A 20,803-nucleotide genomic window follows, 5' to 3' on the forward strand; every position below is an offset into this window, starting at 1 on the left:
AGTCCGCCCCTGTATGGGACACATTCAGACCTCTGCGTTTTGCCCTGCATTTTGCAGAAACGCACTACAATCCATTTAACATGATTTCCTATGGGACCAGGGGCAGACTGACCATTCGGGCACTGCCCGAGGGCCCGGGGACAGTAGGGGGCCCCATGAGATGCCCCTGGTACCTTTCATAGGATTTTTTGGGTGTGATTTGAGTGTAGGCGAGGACACAGGGGCCCCATGATTTCCTATTGCCCGGGGGCCCCATGACATATCGGTCCGCCCCTGTATGGGACATGTTCACACCTCTGCGTTTTGCAGAAACGCACTACAATCCATTTAACATGATTTCCTATGGGACAGGTTCACATCTCCGCGTTTTCACCCCGGTGCGTTTTTTTTTAAAAGGCCAGGGACTTTTTTAAACGCAAACCGTTGCTTTTTTGGTTCTATAGACTTCAATGGAGATGCTGCAGAAAAACATGTATTGCGTTTTTCATATGATTTTGATGCGTTTTGCGTTTTAATCTGCCTAGCAACAAGAAAAAAAAATGCAAAATGCATAAAAAACGCATGTGCGAAAATGCAAAATGTACTGCAGAGATGGATCGAATGCAAACTGCATAGGTGTGAACCCGGCCTCATGGCTGAGAGGGAGCGGGGACTGCAGGAGGGCGTATCGGAGATGTACAGACGTATGACATAACGGGGAAGAGTCCATCTCACCTCATCCAGCTCCGCCACTCTCTGCTGCAGCTGGACGCGAGCCGAATATTCCTCCTCCCATCTGGAAGAAAAAACACAATCAGGAGAATCACATTCAAACGCATCAGTATGAGCGATATGGATGAACAAGAGGGCGGGGGGGGGGGCATTTCAAGGAATAGTCCGTCCTCCCGTGATATATATCTAGCAGTCTCTAAATGACCTTCTGCATCTTAATAGGCTGCGTGTTATCACTGATGGATTCCATGTATTTCTAGCAGACAAATCATACTACATGAGCAGACGGATCACCCACACATGTCACAATCCGATCCTTCCACTCATCAGACAAATAGTAACATGACCAGGAATCAGGGCCGGGGGCTACCACTAAGGGAACTAGCCAGCCGCCTAGGGTGCAGCCATGGCCATGACTAACGGACAACTCTGACATGCCTGCTTGTCATCCCCATGTCATCTCCATTCTGCACACAGTCATTGTCATGTCATCTCCATCCTGCATACAGCCATCCCCATGTCATCCCCATCCTGCATACAGCCATCCCCATGTCATCTCCATCTTGCACACAGCCATCCCCATGTCATCTCCATCCTGCATACAGCCATCCCCATGTCATCTCCATCCTGCATACAGCCATCCCCATGTCATCCCCATCCTGCATACAGCCATCCCCATGTCATCTCCATCTTGCACAAAGCCATCGTCATGTCATCCCCATTCTGCACACAGCCATCCCCATGTCATCTCCATCTTGCATACAGCCATCCCCATGTCATCTCCATCCTGCACACATCCATCCCCATGTCATCTCCATCCTGCATACAGCCATCCCCATGTCATCTCCATCCTGCACACAGCCATTGTCATGTCATCTCCATCCTGCACACAGCCATCCCCATGTCATCTCCATCCTGCACACAGCCATCTTCATGCCATCTCCATCCTACACATAATCATCCCCATCCTGCACACAGTCATCTCCCTCCTATACACAGCCATCTTCATGCTATCTCCGTCCTGCACAGTCATCCCCATGTCATCTCCATCCTGCACACAGCCATCCCCATGTCATCTCCATCCTGCACACAGCCATCCCCATGTCATCTCCATCCTGCACACAGCCATTGTCATGTCATCTCCATCCTGCATACAGAGTCATCACCACATTCTGCACTGTGTAAGTCATCTCAGACTCTAACCACACCCCCTTTAAGCCATGCCCAATATTTAGCACAATGTAAACCACGCCCACTTTTGGCGCTGGCGCACTTAGCGCGACACATATTTATGTTCCTTGTAGAATATCGCCTCCCCGGCTCATCGCTCAGTTTTTCTTTTGGAGGTGCAAGTAGCTGGTCTTGTGTAAATCGTCTATCATCGCCCTGCGAGGAACAAATTATAAAGCTTTTTTTTTTCCTGGTGCCAACGCGGCCACACATATGGAAAAGAAAGGAAGTGCCCAGCAGTGCTGTCAGTCAGTACCACCAGTCAGTGGTGCCCATCAGTTTCACCTATCAGTGCCCATCATTTCTGCATATCAGTGCCTCCTCATCAGTGCCTCCTCATCAGTGCCCATCAGTGCTGTCTATTAGTGCCCATCAGTGCTGTCTATCAGTGCCCAACAGTGCTGTCTATCAGTGCCACCTCATCAGTGCCCATCAGTGCCACCTCATCAGTGCCCATCAGTGCTGTCTATCAGTGCCCATCAGTGCTCTCTATCAGTGCCCATCAGTGCTGTCTATCAGTGCCCATCAGTGCTCTCTATCAGTGCCCATCAGTGCTGTCTATCAATGCCACCTCATCAGTGCCCATCAGTGCCACCTCATCAGTGCCCATCAGTGCTGTCTATCAGTGCCCATCAGCGCTCTCTATCAGTGCCCATCAGTGCTGTCTATCAGCGCCACCTCATCAGTGCCCATCAGTGCCACCTCATCAGTGCCCATCAGTGCTGTCTATCAGTGCCCATCAGTGCCACCTCATCAGTGCCCATCAGTGCTGTCTATCAGTGCCCATCAGCGCTCTCTATCAGTGCCCATCAGTGCTGTCTATCAGCGCCACCTCATCAGTGCCCATCAGTGCCACCTCTTCAGTGCCCATCAGTGCTGTCTATCAGTTCCCATCAGTGCCACCTCATCAGTGCCCATCAGTGCTATCTATCAGTGCCCATCAGTGCTGCCTCATCAACACACATCAGTGAAGGAGAAAATTACCTGTTTGCAAAAAAGCATATCAAAAACGCTGCAAAAACACAAAACGCACTGCAGAAATGGATCAAACGCAAACTGCATAGGTGTGAGCCTAGCAAAAATGAGATCGTCCAATCAGATTGTCAAAGGCATTGCCAGCCAGTGACAATTTCGGCGAGGATGCCCAAGTGATCCCCTACCCTGAGCAGAGGCAGATGGAACTTGCGCATTCAAACATACAATGGCCGGGCCAACGCAGGGTTCAGAAATGGCAGCTCCTGCCCCTGGCCCTGCACCTCTACACCACACATTGTGCATTTTTGACCCTTCGGCCCCATGGAAAACGTTCAGCACCTCTGCAAATGTGCGGGATCAAGGGAGAGTCATTCAAGCCGGAAGAGACAACGGAAGATTCAAGATGGCGGTGTGTAATAGGATTTGTCGCAGAAGAACGGCTTTAAAGAGAAGGACAACGCAGGATTTACCGGACTTTTATGTTAATTCTGTATAAGGGGCAGCCCATCCCTCCCATCCCTCCCCTCCCCAAATTCTAAAAAAAAACCCAAGTCCTTTCAATGCTCCCAGATCCAGCCAATGTCACTGCGTCGGGAGATTTAAAAGTTCTAAAATAAACAGCTTGTCCCTCTCCTCCAATCACAGCGCCTCATCCTTTCGGCCCCAGGTTAGGAACCCCACGCAGGTGCAAGCTACACAACACAACCCCGGGCCACACAGCCCATCTGCTGAGAAAACACATTACACCTGATCTTATGGAAGGAAAAGAAAAAAAAGGAATAAAGAAAAAGGAGCAAAGGAAGAAAAGAAAGGAAAGAAAGAAAGAAAGGAAAGAAAGGAAAGAAAGGAAAGAAAGAAAGAAAGAAAGAAAGAAAGAAAGAAAGAAAGAAAGAAAGAAAGAAAGGAAAGAGAGAAAGGAAGGAAAGAAAAAAAAGGAATAAAGAAAAAGGAGGAAAAGAAAAAAAGGAAGAAAAGAAAGCAAAGAAAGATAGAAAGGAAGGAAATATAGAAAAGAAAGAAAGAAAGAAAGAAAGAAAAAGAAAGAAAAGAGAGAAAGGAAGGAAAGGAAAAAAAGGAAATAAGAATTCAGAGAGCTATATGAAAAAAGGAAAAATAGAAAAGAAAAGAAAAATTGAAAAGAAAAAGATATGAAGGAAATACAAAATGGAAGGAAAGAAAAAGAAAGGAAGGAAAGAAAAAAAGGAAAGAAAGGAAAGAAAAAAAAGGAAAGAAAGAAAAGAAAGGAAAAAAGAAAGAAAGAAAGAAGAGAAGGAAATGAAAGAAAAAAAGAAAAGAAAGGAAGGATTCAGAGGGCGGGGCTTGTATGTGAATTCTGTATAAGAGGCGCCAATGGAAAGTAAATTCATGGGCTGGTTGAGATGTTCCTCTTTCACAAAAAAAAAAAAGACCAAACAAACACTTTAATAAAAATCACATGCTACAGAATAACTTTTTTCATTTCGTCTTTGAAGTTAAAGTGTTTTTTCCTCTGTATGCGAGACGCTTCCCGAGTCCCTGACACCTTGCGGCTAAACAAACGGCTCCCATCCCTCCCCTCCCCAAATTCTAAAAAAAAAACCCAAGTCCTTTCAATGCTCCCAGATCCAGCCAAAGTCACTGCGTCGGGAGATTTAAAAGTTCTAAAATAAACAGCTTGTCCCTCTCCTCCAATCACAGCGCCTCATCCTTTCGGCCCCAGGTTAGGAACCCCAAGCAGGTGCAAGCTACACAACACAACTCCGGGCCACACAGCCCATCTGCTGAGAAAACACATTACACCTGCTCTTATGGAAGGAACGGATTCAGAGGTGCTTAATGGAAAGGAAAAGAAAAAAGGAATAAAGAAAAAGGAGGAAAGGAAAAAAGGAAGGAAAGAAAGAGAAAGAAAGGAAAGATAGAAATGAAGGAAATATAGAAAAGAAAGAAAGAAAAGAAAGGGAAAGGAAAGAAAGAAAGAAAGAAAGAAAGAAAGAAAGAAAGAAAGAAAGAAAGAAAGAAAGAAAGAAAGAAAAAAGAAAAAAGAAAAAGAAAGGAAAGAAAAAAAGAAAGAGAAGGAAAAGAAAGAGAGAAAGGCAGTAAAAGAGGAAAGAAAGGAAAGGAAGAAGAGATAGAAAAGAAAGAAAAAAAAGAAAATAAAGGAAAGAGAGAAATGAAGGAATAAAGGAAAGAAAAAGAAAGAAAGAAAGAAAGAAAGAAAGAAAGAAAGAAAGAAAGAAAGAAAGAGAGAAAGAAAGAAAGAAAAGAGAGAAAGGCCGGAAGAAAAAGGAAAGAAAGAAAGAAAGAAAGAAAGAAAGAAAGAAAGAAAGAAAGAAAGAAAGAAAGAAAGAAAGAAAAAGGAGAGAAAGGCAGGAAGGAAAAAAGGAAAGAAAGAAAGAAAGAAAGAAAAAAGAAAAAGAAAGGAAAGAAAAAAAGAAAGAGAAGGAAAAGAAAGAGAGAAAGGCAGTAAAAGAGGAAAGAAAGGAAAGGAAGAAGAGATAGAAAAGAAAGAAAAAAAAGAAAATAAAGGAAAGAGAGAAATGAAGGAATAAAGGAAAGAAAAAGAAAGAAAGAAAGAAAGAAAGAAAAGAGAGAAAGGCAGGAAGAAAAAGGAAAGAAAGAAAGAAAGAAAGAAAGAAAGAAAGAAAGAAAGAAAGAAAGAAAGAAAGAAAGAAAAAGGAGAGAAAGGCAGGAAGGAAAAAAGGAAAGAAAGGGAGGGAAAGAGAAAGAAAGAAAGAAAGAAAGAAAGAAAGGAAAGAGAAGGAAAAGAAAGAGAGAAAGGCAGTAAAAGGGGAAAAAAGGAGAGAAAGAAAGAAAGAGAGGAAAGAAAAAGAAAGGAAAAAAAAAGAAAGAGAGGAAAGAAGGATTCAGAGAGCGGGATGAAGGTACGTAATGGAAATCCAGGAAGTGATGGAGATCAGAAAGTGGTGACTACAATGTGAAACATTGCCGATAATCACTCTTATCTCAGGGAAAGTGCCTTGTCTTCTCAATAAACACATCTTCTTAGGAATCCCAACCAAAAAACGTAATTTTGGGTAGACCTGGGGCACATAAATGCTGCTGTATATTAGTTATTGCTGTCTGAGACCCCACTGGGGAGATATAGTCTTTCTTCCTGTCCTTGTGACACCAGGACAAGAACTGAAGGGAGTGGTTGTCAGAAGGACAGGAAGATATTGTGTGAATAATAAAATGACAGAGTTTCTAACCCACTGGTGCACCACCTATGACCCTTTGGTAATTGTCGTACAGCCATATCCAGACCCCAGCAGTCAGTAATAGTGGTGAAAGAATTTATTTGGAAAGACATTTTAATGAGTAAGTAATATAGTAAGTCAGCAGTCTCTGACCATCTCCTATAGTAAGTTAGCAGTCTCTGACCATCTCCTATAGTACGTCAGCAGTCTCTGACCATCTCCTATAGTACGTCAGCAGTCTCTGACCATCTCCTATAGTAAGTCAGCAGTCTCTGACCATCTCCTATAGTAAGTCAGCAGTCTCTGACCATCTCCTATAGTAAGTCAGCAGTCTCTGACCATCTCCTATAGTAAGTCAGCAGTCTCTGACCATCTCCTATAGTAAGTCGGCAGTCTCTGACCATCTCCTATAGTAAGTCGGCAGTCTCTGACAATCTCCTATAGTAAGTCGGCAGTCTCTGACCATTTCCTATAGTAGGTCGGCAGTCTCTGACCATCTCCTATAGTAAGTCGGCAGTCTCTGACCATCTCCTATAGAAAGTCAGCAGTCTCTGGACCATCTCCTATAGTACGTCAGCAGTCTCTGACCATCTCCTATAGTAAATCAGCAGTCTCTTGACCATCTCCTATAGAAAGTCAGCAGTCTCTGGACCATCTCCTATAGTAAATCAACATTCTCTGACCATCTCCTATAGTAAATCAGCAATCTCTTGACCATCTCCTATAGTGAGTCAGCAGTCTCTGACTATCTCCTATAGTAAGTCAGCAGTCTCTGACCATCTCCTATAGTAAGTCAGCAGTCTTTAACCATCTCCTATAGTAAGTCAGCAGTCTCTGACCATCACCTATAGTAAGTCAGCAGTCTCTGACCATCTCCTATAGTAAGTCAGCAGTCTTTAACCATCTCCTATAGTAAGTCAGCAGTCTCCGACCATCTCCTATAGTGAGTCAGCAGTCTCTGACCATCTCCTATAGTACGTCAGCAGTCTCTGACCATCTCCTATAGTGAGTCAGCAGTCTCTGTCCATCTCCTATAGAAAATCAACAGTCTCTGACCATCTCCTATAGAAAATCAACAGTCTCTGACCATCTCCTATAGTACGTCAGCATTCTCTGACCATCTCCTATAGTGAGTCAGCAGTCTCTGACCATCTCCTATAGTAAATCAGCAGTCTTCTGTAGCATTACATATACAGAATATGATGTGGGGCCCTTTGGTAATGTCAGGGGACACAGCTGGGGCCCCCTATACCTCATAAGTTGATCACTATTGATCTAACCCTCTTGAGAATGTTCTGTTGCCGTCCATGTCCCCACTGGAGTGATTTACCATACTTTCTTGCCCAGACAGGAAATAAGGGGAACCCCCCCAATGGTTGCACAGATCCTCAAAAACCAGTTGGCAGGGGCTTTAACCCCGAACCAACCTATCAAAAACAAAACCTAAAATAAAGCACAATGGCAGCCTGAAGTAACAGGATGGACATGAATAGCCCATTGAAAACAAAAACTGCAAAACCAGCTTTATTTTCTGCAATGTTCAACTTCAATATAGAGATTCCGCCACTGTATTTCTTTTCACTAGATGTCCTCAGTCTGGTGGCAGCATCATTCAATCCACTTCCTCTGAGCCCAGGTCATCCCGGACCTGCCCCCAAGCATGTGACTGGACAGTAAAAGGAGAAGCAGTACGGTGACGTGCTCATCTCTCTGTCACTCCGATCTCTCCTCCTATCAGCATGCTTCTTGTCTGCACATGAACTGATTGGCTCCTTGTGCTGCTTCTCCTTCTCACACCCCAGCGCTGCTGTACAGGGACTGTAGGAGGCTGGCCAAACCCAGGTACTTACACTGCTGGCAGGAAATCCATTTAATGATCCCCCTCCGCCATGAATCCGTGTTCTTGTGATTGGCTCACCCTGAGGTTAGAACATTCAGCCCTGCAGGGACTGCTATCACGAAAGGCAAGGCTGGGCTGTACTAATGCAAGTTGATGCTGAGAGCCGAGCCTAGTAACAGCGAGGATCTGATCCAATCCCGCACCCCAGGGACCGCCGCCAGCGACTTTATTACACTTCATCTTTGTCTGCGCTGTAACATCCCATCAATGCCAGGAAAACGGCCCCACACTCCCTACACTGCACATTGCTTGCCGACCGCCTCACTTAGAAGTACTGCGGCAAAACCTCCTCTCTGTGCTGGATCACGTGTCAGATATGTGATCCCACGTGCGCCCGCACGCTCCCGCCGCCCTGGCTGTACTGTGATTAGTTACAGCAAAAGTCGATCAATGGGTCCTGGCTAACGATTGATGGCCGGGACCCGAAGTGGATGACAGGACAGAGCTCTGTAATTGGCAACAACACAAACACTCTGTCCTGACAGCGGGGATGTCCCGGTATTTGTTTCCCTGCAAAGCAAGGAATAAAAACCGCCACATCCCATAGTAAAATCAGCACACACACCAAGTATTGCAAGGCGCACAGTTAACCCTTTGATTGTGCCTAGATGTTAACCCCTTCTCAGCCAGTGTCATCAGTACAGTGTCAGTGTATGTTGTTAGCACCCCACATTGGAAGAAAAATATATTTTAAATATATTTTAAAAATATTCTTCCCAAATAAATTGACATATATTTGAAATACTGCAATTTTGGCCATATTCAATATATTAAAAAAAAAAAAATAATAAATTATATATATATATACTGTATGTTTAAATGTGTTTTTTTTATATATGACAACATATATGAAAAACATTTAAAAAATATATTTTTTAAATATATTCTTCAGATTTCTTTACCATATAAAAAAGTAATTTTACCTATATTTTTACATATATTTGTAAATGCATTACAAAAATATAGATTAAATGTATTTTTAAAGACATACAGTATATTTGAAACTGTATTTTTTAAAAATATTCTTCATATATTTTGTAAGATATAAAAAATGCATTTCAACATACAGTATTATATATATATATATATATATATATATATATATATATATATTTTTTTTTTTAAGACATACAGTATATTTGAAACTGTATTTTTAAAAAATATTTTTCATATATTTTGTAATATATAAAAAACGCACTTCAACATACAGTATATATATATAATTTTTTTTTTTAAATATATTGAATACGTCCAAAATTGTAGTATTTCAAATATATGTCAATGTATTTGGGAAGAATATTTTTAAAATATATTTAAAATATATTTTTCTTCCATGTGGGACTGATCACTGTATTAGTGTCACTGGTGATGTCAGTGTTATTTAGTCAGTTCCCCGCCCCCCCCCACAGTGTCAGTTATTATTATTATTATATAGGATTTATAAAACGCCAAAAGGTTTGCTCAGTGCTGTACATTATAGTGGGGGACAGAACATCAGACAATACAGTAACAATACAAACAATACACGAGGGGTTGAGGGCCCTGCTCCTTGGAGCTTACAATCTAGGAGGGAGGGGATGGTGGTACAGGAGGAGATAGCTGTGGGGGATGGAGTGGTAGGAAGAGTGGAGGAGATCAGCTGTTAGCTGAGGGCGGGGAAGGCTTCCCTGAAGAGATGGGTTTTCAGGGTGCATCTAAAGATGAGGAGGGTAGGTAACAGTCTGATGGATTGAGGTAGTGAGTTCCAGAGGATGGGGGAAGATCTGGAGAAGTCCTGGAGTCGGGCATGGGAGGAGGAGACCAGGGAGCTAGAGAGTAGGAGGTCTTGTAAGGAGCGAAGAGTACGTGTTGGGTGGTATTTGGATATCAGGTCGGTGATGTAGTTTGGGGCAGTATTATGAATAGCTTTGTACGTCAATGTTAGCAGTTTGAATTTTATGCGTTGGGCAATCAGTTAGTGTCAGATTGCCCGTCGCACTATCACAGTCCCATTATGAGTCGCTGATCGCCTCCATTACTAGTATAAAATAAATAACCAAATACTCCAGTATATATAGCATAGGTTTTTTAGACTCTAAAACTCTCATGCAAACCAATTAATATACACGTATATTAATTGGTTTGCGTGAGTATATTAATTGGTTTACAGTTAGTGTCAGATTGCCCGTCGCACTATCACAGTCCCAATATGAGTCGCTGATCGCCTCCATTACTAGTATAAAATAAATAACTAAATCCTCCAGTCTATATACCATAGGGTTGTAGACTCTATAACTCTCATGCAAACCAACTAATATACACGTATTGGGATTTTCTTTAGCAAAAATATGTAGCAGAATACATTTTGGCCCAAATTTATGGAGACATTTGATATTTCACATTTTTTTATGGGATGTTTATAATGGAAAGTTTATTTTTTTTTTCACAATTTTCTTTTTTTTGGTTTATATAATAAAAAATACAAAGCCTAGTGGTGATCACATACCACCAAAAGAAAGCGCTATTTGTTTGCAAACAAGTATAGAAAGGAAATTTGGGTACAGCGTTGCATGACTGCGCAATTGTCAGTTAAATTAATGCAGTGCTGAATAGCAAAAAAATGGCCTGGTTATGAAGGGGGTAAAACCTTATGGAGGACAAGTGGATATTGTAACTCGCTTCCTGTCTCTGCGACACCCAAACAAGAAAGGGAGACAGTCATCACTGGTGGTCATCACCGATTTGTGGACAGAGACACCAATACAAACATTTCAGATGTTCTAACCCTTCCCTGGTTTACTGAAAGTGTTGGTATCATGACTAGGACAGGACGTTGTCAGGGGCGGACTGACAACTCATGGGGCCCCCGGGCAATAGGGGATCATGGGGCCCCTGTGTCCTTGCCGAAACTCAAAAAAGCCTATGAAAAAGGTACCAGGGGCATCTCATGGGGCCCCCTGCTGACCCCGAGCCCTCGGGCAGTGCCCGAGTTTCCAAATGGTCAGTCCGCCCCTGGACGTTGTCACCCTACAACAGGAAGGGGCCTGGACAAAGCCCCCATGGCGGGATCACCGGGTATTATTTTAATGAAATTGGGAGATTTAAAAAGATAGGAAGTAATTTTGGGAGGAGATTGCAGTGATTGTGTTTGTAAACGGTTGGGCAATAGTGAATCGTTCCGCCTGCGGCCCCCTGTGAATTCCTGGGGAAGGATGACATTTCTGTGCAGTGAGCAGTTTGCTATTTGAATAGAGGGGATTCCTGTCCAGACCCATCACTGCCCTGAGACAGGAGGAAACCTGACACTGTTACTCCAGGAGACATGTATGTGTCGATGTACAGGGACCGCTATGAGTACGCCGGACAAATATGTGTTATTCAATCTGTTAGATGACACATTTCGTATCTATTTAACGATATCGCCTGAAACAGCTGATCAAACCATCCAAAACACAGGCTAGGCGGTTTGAATGCTGCCCTTGGGGCCCCTGCAAGCACAAATCTTTGTTCTCCAATATCTCCTATAGCAAGTTCACGGTCTCTAAAAGTGTCCTGCAGCATGTCCACAGTCTCTGACCATCTCCTGTCTCATGTCCGCAGTCTCTGACCGTCTCCTGTATCATGTCCGCAGTCTCTGACCGTCTCCTGTATCATGTCCGCAGTCTCTGACCGTCTCCTGTATCATGTCCGCAGTCTCTGACCATCTCCTGTATCATGTCCGCAGTCTCTGACCGTCTCCTGTATCATGTCCGCAGTCTCTGACCGTCTCCTGTATCATGTCCGCAGTCTCTGACCATCTCCTGTATCATGTCCGCAGTCTCTGACCGTCTCCTGTATCATGTCCGCAGTCTCTGACCATCTCCTGTATCATGTCCGCAGTCACTGACCGTCTCCTGTATCATGTCCGCAGTCTCTGACCATCTCCTGTATCATGTCCGCAGTCTCTGACCATCTCCTGTATCATGTCCGCAGTCTCTGACCGTCTCCTGTATCATGTCCACAGTTTCTGACCATCTCTTGTATCATGTCCTCAGTCTCTGACCGTCTCCTGTATCATGTTCTCAGTCACCGCCATCTCTTGTATTATATCTGCAGGCTCTGACCATCTCTAGTATCATGTCTGCAGTCTCTGACCATCTCTTGTACCATTTCCTCAGTCTCTGTCCATCTCTTGTATCACATCTGCAGTCTTTGACCATCTCTTGTATTATGTCCATAGTATCTCACCATCTCCAGTATCAAGTCCACAATCTCTCACTATCACTTCTCTATCCTGCAGCATGTCCGCAGTCTCTGACCATCTCTTGTATCATGTCCATAGTCTCTGACTATCTACTGTACCACATCCTCAGTCTATGTCCATCTCTTGTATCACATCTGTAGTCTCTCAACATATCCTGTAGTATTTATGTAGTCTCTAATCATATCTTATATCACGTTTGCAGTCTCTGACCATTTCTTGAATTATGTCCACAGTCTCTGACTATATCCTGTATCATGTCCACAGTTTCTGACCATCTCTTGTATAATGTCCTCAGTCTCTGACCATCTCTTGTATTATGTCTGCAGTGTTTGACCATCTCCTGTATGATCTCCACAGTCTCTGACCATCTCTTGTATCATGTCCTCAGTCTTTGACCATCTCTTGTATCATGTCCTCAGTCTCTGACCATTTCTTGTATCATGTCTGCAGTCTCTGACTATCTACTGTACCATTTCCTTAGTCTATATCCATCTCTTGTATCATGTCTGCAGTCTCTGACCATCTCTTGTATCATGTCTGCAGTCTCCGACCATCTCTTGTATCATGTCTGCAGTCTTTGACCATCTCCAGTATCAAGTCCAAAGTCTCTCACCATCTCCTGTATCATGTCTTCACTCTCTGACCACCTCTTGTATTATGCTCACAGTCTCTGACAATCTCTTTTATCATGTCGTTGTGTGTCTACTGTCCCTGACAACTAAATTCACTGAATTTTACATGTGGCCCTTTGGTGATGTCAGCGGCCACACTTGAGGCCACCTATATCAGGAAAGTTGACCACCACTGGGCTAAGCTCACACTTGAGTGTTTATTTTTGGTGTTAGTAAATGCAGTTTACTTGCATTTTTGCTGCGTTGATGGTCATTGAAAAGCAGTCAATCGTACCAGCAACAGGAATGCCGCACACCAAGGTGCAAAATAATACTCTTCCTAATTCAAACAGCCATCGGGAGCCCACTGCGCATGCGGACCTGTCACTTCTGGGACCTGTCACGTGTCCTGGAAGACTGCGGGGAGGGGGGGGGGGGCAGAGGGGAACTTCCACTTCTGATGATCTAGGTCAATCAAGGAGTTAATTGTGTGCTCAACAGTGTGCAATGTGTGTAATATGTGCTGCTTTTACTTTACTTTATGGCTGTTTGTTCTCATTGCTTGCATGGAGAATAAACAGCCAGATTGCTGTTCCTTGCCACAGAGTTCTTATGTACGCACAGAGCTCTGTGTGGGATTGGACACAGCCGATCAGCTGACTTCAGCTAAAATCATTGGCTGAAATAAAAAATCAAAGTTGCACTCAGGGGCGGACTGACAACTCATGGGGCCCCCGGGCAATAGGGGATCATGGGACCCCTGTGTCCTTGTCCAAACTCAAAAAAGCCTATGAAAAAGGTACCAGGGGCATCTCATGGGGCCCCCTACTGACCCCGGGCCCTCGGGCAGTGCCCGAGTTTCCAAATGGTCAGTCCGCCCCTGGTTGCGCTGTGTCCAATAACAGCTCGAGTTGGGTGGGGGTGCGCACACTTGGAAGTTTGGCCATCGCCTGGCCTCCCCCTTCCACTCGCCTGCAGTACATGTACTGTGACCGAGCAGCAAGTGGTTAAGACTAGTAAAATGTATGCTCATGAAAATTACACACACTATATTGCCCCAAGTATTGGTCGCCGGCCTTCCCACACAGATGACCTTTAATGGCCTCCCAGTCTTAGTCCGTAGGGTTCAATATTGAGTTGGCCCCGACCTTCCCACACACATGACCTTTAATGGCTCCCCAGTCTTGGTCCGTAGGGTTCAATATTGAGTTGGCCCCGACCTTCCCACACACATGACCTTTAATGGCCCCCCAGTCTTGGTCCGTAGGGTTCAATATTGAGTTGGCCCCGCCCTTTGCAGCTATAACAGCTTCAACTCTTCTGGGAAGGCCGTCCACAAGGTTTAGGAGGGTGTCTATGGGAAGGTTGGACCATTCTTCCAGAAGCACATTTGTCAGGTTAGGCACTGATGTCGGGGGAGGAGGCCTGGCTCGCAGTCTCCGCTCTAATTCATCCCAAAGGTGTTCTATGGGGTTGAGGTCAGGACTCTGTGCAGGACAGTCAAGTTCCTCCACCCCAAACTGGCTCCTCCATGTCTTTATGGACCTTGCTTTGTGCACTGGTGGACAGTCATGTTGGAACAGGAAGGGGCCATCCCCAAACTCTTCCCACAAAGTTGGAAGCATGAAATTGTCCAAAATGTCTTGGTATGCTGATGCCTTAAGAGTTCCCTTCACTAGAATTAGGGGGCCAAGTCCAACCCCTGAAAAACAACCCCACACCATAATCCGCCCTCCACCAAACTTTACACTTGGCACAATGCATTCAGACAAGTACTATTCTCCTGGCAACCATCAAACCCAGACATGTCCATCGGATTGCCGGACAGAGAAGTGTGATTGGTCACTCCAGAGAACACGTCTCCACTGCTCTAGAGTCCAGTGGCGGCGTGCTTTACACCACGGCATCTGACGCTTTCCATTGCACTTGGTGATGGAAGGCTTGGATGCAGCTGCTCGGCCATGGAAACCCATTCCATGAAGCTCTCTACGCACTGTTGTTGGGCTCATCTGAAGGCCACACCAAGTTTGGAGGTCTTTAGCTATTGACTCTGCAGACAATTGGCGACTTCTGCGGACTGTGCTCTTCAGCATGCACTGACCCCGCCCTGTCATGTGACGTGGCCTTCCACTTGGTGGCTGAGTGGCTGTTGTTCCCAGTGGCTTCCACTTTGTTATAATCCCACTAACAGTTGAGCATGGAATATTTAGTAGCCAGGAAATGTCACGGATGGACTTATTGCCCAGGTGACCACCTATCACGGGACCACGCTTGGAGTCACTGAGCTCCTGAGAGCGACCCATTCTTTCACCAATGTTTGTAGAAGCCGTGTACATGCCTAGGGGCTTGATTGTATACACCTGTGTCCATGGAGGGGATTGGAACACCTGAATCACATGATTGGGAGGGGATTGGAAGACCTGAATCACATGATTGGGAGGGCGGGGCCAATACTTTTGGTGATATAGTGTGTATATATTTAATGTATTCATATAGGGAAATGGAGACATCAGGGACACCCAACAGGTGTTTAACCCTTCCAGGGTCAAAGACATAGACGCCAGGACTGTACTCAGTCGGACACTGGCCGGACATTCTATGAACCAGCAGGAGTTTTCTCAGCAGTGCTCAGAGACCGCGATTAGCTCGCTGACATTATAGGACATCAATCAGGAAAGTGCTGACACAATATAAACACATGGATCCTGCACTGAGCAGCCTTAGTAAATATGAACCGGGTTTCCTGTAAGAGCATGTCATGGAGCCCTGAGGCCGGACAACATGGACTGCCTGCATTTTGCTTGAAGCCCAACTTCAGCTTTTAAAAGATGCAAAAATGAATCATCACAGGATAAAAGGTAAACAGGAGCTGTTGCTGCAATACTCACCATATATCCGGCCAGGGCCGTGGATAAGGGGGTACCACCATTCCTCCTGTACGGGGCCCAGGCCAGCAATATGTGACATATTTATTGGACCGTTCTCCCACTCTCCATCCTGAAGGATCCTATTGTGTGCTTGCAGCTGGAGGGAGAGGAGGGAAGCCGGCACTGTGGGGCCCCAGGCAGCTGGGTGAATCCGATGTGGGCAGGGAGGGTGATCGGCATGGTGGGGGGCAATTATTGGAATTGATCCTCTGTATGGCTCTCTCTGTGTGATAACACTGCAAGCTGAAAATTGGCCTGGACAGGAAGGGGGTGAAAGTGTCCGCACAGGAAGGGGGTGAAAGTGTCCGCACAGGAAGGGGGTGAAAGTGTCCGCACAGGAAGGGGGGGGAAAGTGTCCGGACTGGAAGGGGGTGAAAGTGTCCGGACTGGAAGGGGGTGAAAGTGTCCGGACTGGAAGGGGGTGAAAGTGTCCGGACTGGAAGGGGGGAAAGTGTCCGGACTGGAAGGGGGGAAAGTGTCCGGACTGGAAGGGGGTGAAAGTGTCCGGACTGGAAGGGGGGGAAAGTGTCCGGACTGGAAGGGGGGGAAAGCGTCCCGACTGGAAGGGGGTGAAAGTGTCCGGACTGGAAGGGGGTGAAAGTGTCCGGACTGGAAGGGGGTGAAAGTGTCCAGACTAGAAGGGGGGGGGAAGTGTCCGGACTGGAAGGGGGGAAAGTGTCCGGACAGGAAGGGGGTGAAAGTGTCCAGACTGGAAGTGGGTGAAAGTGTCCGGACTGGAAGGGGGTGAAAGTGTCCAGACTGGAAGGGGGTGAAAGTGTCCAGACTGGAAGTGGGTGAAAGTGTCCGGACTGGAAGGGGGGGAAAGTGTCCGGACTGGAAGGGGGTGAAAGTGTCCGGACTGGAAGGGGGTGAAAGTGTCCGGACTGGAAGGGGGTGAAAGTGTCCAGACTGGAAGTGGGTGAAAGTGTCCGGACTGGAAGGGGGTGAAAGTGTCCAGACTGGAAGGGGGTGAAAGTGTCCAGACTGGAAGTGGGTGAAAGTGTCCGGACTGGAAGGGGGGGAAAGTGTCCGGACTGGAAGGGGGTGAAAGTGTCCGGACTGGAAGGGGGTGAAAGTGTCCGGACTGGAAGGGGGTGAAAGTGTCCGGACTGGAAGGGGGTGAAAGTGTCCAGACTGGAAGGGGGGGGAAAGTGTCCGGACTGGAAGGGGGTGAAAGTGTCCGGACTGGAAGGGGGTGAAAGTGTCCGGATTGGAAGGGGGGGAAAGTGTCCGGACTGGAAGGGGGGGAAAGTGTCCGGACTGGAAGGGGGTGAAAGTGTCCGGACAGGAAGGGGGGGAAAGTGTCCGGACTGGAAGGGGGTTGTCAGGAATGGACTGGCCAGCAATGGTGGGACTCACCTGCCTTTTGATCTGCAGTACCAGGGCTGGCCAGCGGGTGCTCCCAGCAATCAGAGACTCAACCTTTCAGCCAGCTAACACCTGGAACTGATTATACTGGTGTATTTAAGGGATGGCCAGACCTGCAGACTCTGCCTTGGTGTTGTGTTTGTCCTGGGCCCTGTATCTGTCCTGCATCCTGTTTCTGTTCCTTTGCTGACCCTGCCTGATCTGAACCGCTGCTGACTTCTCCTGCTCTGATCCCGGCTCGCTCCTGACCATCCCTCTGCCTGACCCTCTGTACCACGCTGCCTGCTACCTGTTCTGATCCCTGGCTTGTGACCCTGACCATCCCTCTGCTTGACCCTCTGTACTACGCTGCTTGCTACCTGCTGAACCTGGCCTGTGACCCCGACCAATCTCCGCTTGCTCCCCCTGTACCTACCTGCCCTATTGATATTGACCCGGCCTGCCTGACGACGCTTGCTTGTATGTACTGTTATCTGTGGGTGGTTGGTTTGGTTTGTTTGCACTGTATTATGTTTTAGTATTGCACTGCGTTTATGTTTGTATTGTTAGTGTTAATAAATTATATTGTTTATCACATATCTGAAGTCTGCGTTTCCCTGCGTCAGCCACACACCTCTGGTCATACCCGGGAGCCCTGACAGGGGTGAAAGTGTCCGGAATGGAAGGGGGGGAAAGTGTCCGGACTGGAAGGGGGGGAAAGTGTCCGGACTGGAAGGGGGGGAAAGTGTCCGGACTGGAAGGGGGGGAAAGTGTCCGGACTGGAAGGGGGTGAAAGTGTCCAGACTGGAAGGGAGTGAAAGTGTCCGGACTGGAAGTGGGTGAAAGTGTCCGGACTGGAAGTGGGTGAAAGTGTCCAGAAAGGAAGGGGGTGAAAGTGTCCAGAAAGGAAGGGGGTGAAAGTGTTCGGACTGGAAGGGGGTGAAAGTGTCCGGACTGGAAGGGGGTGAAAGTGTCCGGACTGGAAGGGGGTGAAAGTGTTCGGACTGGAAGGGGGGGAAAGTGTCCGGATTGGAAGGGAGTGAAAGTGTCCGGACTGGAAGTGGGTGAAAGTGTCCGAACTGGAAGTGGGTGAAAGTGTCCAGAAAGGAAGGGGGTGAAAGTGTTCGGACTGGAAGTGGGTGAAAGTGTCCGGACTGGAAGGGGGGGAAAGTGTCCGGACTGGAAGGGGGTGAAAGTGTCCGGACTGGAAGGGAGTGAAAGTGTCCGGACTGGAAGGGAGTGAAAGTGTCCGGACTGGAAGTGGGTGAAAGTGTCCGGACTGGAAGGGGGTGAAAGTGTCCAGAAAGGAAGGGGGTGAAAGTGTCCGGACTGGAAGTGGGTGAAAGTGTCCAGAAAGGAAGGGGGTGAAAGTGTTCGGACTGGAAGTGGGTGAAAGTGTCCGGACTGGAAGGGGGTGAAAGTGTCCGGACTGGAAGGGAGTGAAAGTGTCCGGACTGGAAGTGGGTGAAAGTGTCCGGACTGGAAGTGGGTGAAAGTGTCCAGAAAGGAAGGGGGTGAAAGTGTCCAGAAAGGAAGGGGGTGAAAGTGTTCAGACTGGAAGGGGGTGAAAGTGTCCGGACTGGAAGGGGGTGAAAGTGTTCGGACTGGAAGGGGGGGAAAGTGTCCGGATTGGAAGGGAGTGAAAGTGTCCGGACTGGAAGTGGGTGAAAGTGTCCGGACTGGAAGTGGGTGAAAGTGTGCAGAAAGGAAGGGGGTGAAAGTGTTCGGACTGGAAGTGGGTGAAAGTGTCCAGAAAGGAAGGGGGTGAAAGTGTTCGGACTGGAAGTGGGTGAAAGTGTCCGGACTGGAAGGGGGGGAAAGTGCCCGGACTGGAAGGGGGTGAAAGTGTCCGGATTGGAAGGGAGTGAAAGTGTCCGGACTGGAAGGGGGTGAAAGTGTCCAGAAAGGAAGAGGTGAAAGTGTTCGGACTGGAAGGGGGTGAAAGTGTTCGGACTGGAAGTGGGTGAAAGTGTCCGGACTGGAAGGGGGTGAAAGTGTCCGGACTGGAAGGGGGTGAAAGTGTCCGGACTGGAAGGGGGTGAAAGTGTCCGGACTGGAAGGGGGTGAAAGTGTCTGGACTGGAAGGGGGTGAAAGTGTCTGGACTGGAAGGGGGTGAAAGTGTCTGGACTGGAAGGGGGGGAAAGTGTCTGGACTGGAAGGGGGGGAAAGTGTCCGGACTGGAAGAAGGTGAAAGTGTCCGGACTGGAAGGGGGGGAAAGTGTCCGGACTGGAAGGGGGGGAAAGTGTCCGGACTGGAAGGGGGTGAAAGTGCCCAGACTGGAAGAGGGTAAAAGTGTCTGGATGTGAAGTGGTTAAGCTGACCCTGTCAGGTTGGCTGCATGGGGCCCCGTGGTTTCTAACAGCAGCCCTGTAATTACACTAGGTGAGTATGCATGGCGTGATCAGGATCTAACACCTCGCTACACTACCTGCTCACAACAACACCACTCACCATTGCCAGAAATCGCTAAGGCTGCAATATCAGGGGCGGACTGAGAACTCATGGGGCTCCTGGGCAATAGGGGATCATGGGGACCCTGTGTCCTTGCCCAAACTCAAAAAGCCTATGAAAAAGGTACCAGGGGCATCTCATGGGGCCCCCTACTGACCCCGGGCCCTCGGACAGTGCCCGAGTTTCCAAATGGTCAGTCCACCCCTGGGCTGCATTCAATCTATCTCTAGCGTTTTTGCTATACATAGAAACACGTCATGCTTGGGCTGCCATTCATTGGTAATGTCCCCTCCCCCCAAATGCTGCAAACATATATACATTTTTTGTGCGGAAAAAAAATTGTGCAGTAAAAAAAAAAAATCGCATGAGGCCCAAAGATACATGAACTCCTTTGCTATGTTTGCTCTGTGGTGGGCAGCCCATTGAAATAAACAGGCTGCCGTATGCGTTCGGTGCGACAATGCACACATGCACGGAGCGTTTTTGCACGAGTTCAGGAAACGCTAAATTGTGAATGCCGCCAAAGCCTAGGCTCACGGTTCAACGTGTCGCTCAAAAACGCTCAACAAGCAAAAGATCTATTGTTGTTACCAGCCCTTGTTCACATCTCAGCGTCCTGTCGCTTGCAGCAAAACGCCCGGCGCTCAAAAAAAGTAGACGAGCTTCTTCGCAGGCAGCACTTTTTTAGTCTCCATAGACTGTAAAGGTACATTTTTGTATTTAACCGCTTCCATGCCGCCCTGTAGTAGGGCAACACGGGTACGCAAAATCATGTATATAGTTTTGGGTAGGGGGCACATTTTAAAGTTGCGCCCTCAGCTGTCAATCACCCGGTCCCGGACGGTGATTTCCCGCCAGCGCATGGCGATCGCTGAGTATCTGCGACGGGGGAGAGACCCGCGCATAAACAACACAGATCTGTCCCCCGTCAGCTCCTGCACACCGCCCAGTATGGCCCCCGCATAGCGGAGCCATACAAAGCAGTGCGCTTACACACTGTGAAACAGCACACAGTTAGCCCTTTGATCGCCTCACATGTCAACCCCTTCCTGCCCAGTGCCACCAGTACAGTGACAATGCTTTTTATTAGCACTGATCACTGCACTGGTGTCACTGGGGATGTCAGTGACACCAAGTCAGTTCCCCCCCAGGGTCAGAATGCCCGCCGCAGTCCCGCTATAAGCTGCTGATCGCCACCATTACTAGTTGAAAAAAAAAAATTCCAGTATATATATGGGCAGCACAGTGGCT

The 20,803-nt window shown here is 47.2% G+C and overlaps 1 protein-coding gene across 1 annotated transcript in view; it reads right to left on the reverse strand.

Annotated features, from left to right (window-relative positions):
- LOC149448886 (non-homologous end joining factor IFFO1-like) overlaps positions 1-20,803 on the reverse strand; it is an 82,592-nt gene that overhangs the window by 46,196 nt on the left and 15,593 nt on the right. Inside the window, exon 2 of the mRNA XM_089694110.1 lies at positions 715-775. Within this exon, the coding sequence (XP_089550236.1) occupies positions 715-775 (61 nt within the window). The remainder of the gene's footprint in view (positions 1-714; positions 776-20,803) is intronic.

This window comes from Staurois parvus, unplaced genomic scaffold, assembly GCF_062004578.1.
Source record: "Staurois parvus isolate SC_StPar_1 unplaced genomic scaffold, SC_StPar_1.0 ptg000651l, whole genome shotgun sequence".
Taxonomy (NCBI): Eukaryota; Metazoa; Chordata; class Amphibia; order Anura; family Ranidae; genus Staurois; species Staurois parvus.